Consider the following 2145-nt stretch of genomic DNA (forward strand, 5'->3'; position numbering starts at 1 on the left):
GGGTTGTTGTGTCAACCCGAACCCGACCCGATTTTTAAAACGGGTTGATTTGATGAACCCAAACACACCCGTTTCGGGTCTGGGTTGACCCTAACCCGGATTTTTCTGGGTCGAGTCCGGGTCGTTTCGAAAATTGACACCCCTAGCATTTTTTAATACAATCTATTTTCTATATTGACCTTTTTTAATGAAAAAAATATAAAATAAGAAACACATTAATAGCTTTTTTCTTTTAAAAAACAAAATAAAATAAGTTTAGCAATACAAGGGGGATTACTTACATACCATAAAATTTTTATGAATTTTCATTTCAGTAGATCTAAAAAAGAATATATAGAGTGTAATTTTAATAGTAATAGATCTAGTAGAGGGTTTGTGATTTTGAGTGATCAGGTCATTAATAAGTGTACTCGTTTTAGATATGTTGGATATATTGTTCAGAGTGATGGTGAAATAGATGATGATATTATTAATAGAATTCAAGTTAGATGATTGAAATGGACGAATGCGTCGGGTTTGTTGTGTGATAGAAAAGTACCACTTAAGCTTCGTTTGGGACATCTTTCTTACTGCTTCTTAAAACAACTTTTTAGTACAAAAATTAAAACTTATGTATTAAAAAGCTGCTTTAAGAAACAATAAGAAAGCCATCCCAAACAAACCTTTAATCTTAAGGGGAAATTGTATTAAGATGGTGGTGAGACGTTCAATGCTTTATGGCGCAGAATGTTGGCCATTAAAAGAGAAATTTCCATTTTCATGGCCACAAATCGCCATAACGAATCACTGTTATCGTGCTTTTGTAAAAGCTATTAGATGACTTACTTGGAGCAGTCGACCGAGAAGCTGATAGGGTAGCCAACGTCGACTCCGCACTTGCCAGGAATGGTCGCCAGAAGGTTTTGGTTGAGCCCTCCGATCTGCTTGGCGAGTGATTTTATACAGTTACAGACAGTTTGTCGGTCCTCTGCAGTAATAGCCTCTGCCTTCAGTTCCTTCACGCCGCTGCAACACGCCGCCGGCAGCTCACCGCCGTGCTGTGCGTAGTCGACGCAGCTCAGAAGCTTGTTTGCTACTTCGCTGCAAGGAATAGTAGACTCAGTTACAGTAATAATGGCGCCACTTGAGACCATCACAAGCACTGTAACCATGGCTATGCATTGGGTGGTAGCGCTAGTTGCCATTGCTTGATCAATGGTTGTGAATCTGTGAATTCTATGAATGACCAATAAGCACTTTATATAGAGAATGAAAGATTAAGAGAAAACGACTGAATTGATTTCTTAAATTTAGGGTTTAGGGTTTAGGATTTAGATTGATCCCCGCATTATTTTGAAGTATCAAGTTAATCCTTAGACATTTTAAATATAAATCAAATTAATTCTAATGTAAGATCATTTTAAGTCCATATTTAAAAAATTGAATGATTAAAATGATATGTTTAATATAGTTGGAGATCATTTTGATTATTCATGAAGTGTCAGAGGATCATTTTAGTCATCTTGCAAGATTAAAACTTTATTAACTATCAGAAATTAATTAGAGAGAGAAAAAAAACTAGAAAAGCACTATAATGTCACTATTGATTTGAGAAAGTAGGAATGTGGAGACAAACATGACTTTTTTTTAAGACTTTTCAGCAAATTTTATCACAAACTTACAATTGAATATATGCAAGACCTCAAACTCAGCTAGGGCTACAAATAACTCGAGCTCGACTCACGAGCCAAATTCCGAGCTCGAACTCGAGTCGAGCTCAGCTCATGCCACTGAAAATGAGCTCACATGCACTGCGCTCGCCTTTCGCCAGTAGGCCCGTGCTTCGCCTTCTGCCAATTTAGGGTTTTAGGCTTTCCGTGTTTAATCTAGTCGCTCGACGAGTAATCGAGCCAAGCATCATATGGATTGAACTCGGGCTCAAAACTCGAAAAGCTCGGCTTACGAGCTCGAGCCGGCTCAGCTCACAGTAAGGTCAGCTGCTCGGGACATGACTTGATACTGTAGACTCAACTTCTGAATCATTATTTCTAGTTCTGCATCAACATATAACAATACAGGAAAGATCAAATTGCTTTAGTTATTTGGAGTAAAAGTTTTGAGATTGAGAGATATATGTACAGGAAAGAATATGATTTATTGCCACCT

At 37.6% G+C, this 2145-nt stretch overlaps 1 protein-coding gene across 1 annotated transcript; it reads right to left on the bottom strand.

Annotated features, from left to right (window-relative positions):
- Window positions 1-825: 825 nt before the first annotated feature.
- On the bottom strand, window positions 826-1184 carry LOC110098709 (non-specific lipid-transfer protein 1-like; the record flags this gene model as incomplete). The annotated part of the gene is made up of 1 exon (XM_020825617.2): window positions 826-1184. A coding segment is annotated over exon 1 (359 nt), but the record flags the coding sequence as incomplete, so codon positions are not given.
- Between the last annotated feature and the right edge of the window lie 961 nt (window positions 1185-2145).

Source organism: Dendrobium catenatum, unplaced genomic scaffold, assembly GCF_001605985.2.
Source record: "Dendrobium catenatum unplaced genomic scaffold, ASM160598v2 fragScaff_scaffold_673, whole genome shotgun sequence".
Taxonomy (NCBI): Eukaryota; Viridiplantae; Streptophyta; class Magnoliopsida; order Asparagales; family Orchidaceae; genus Dendrobium; species Dendrobium catenatum.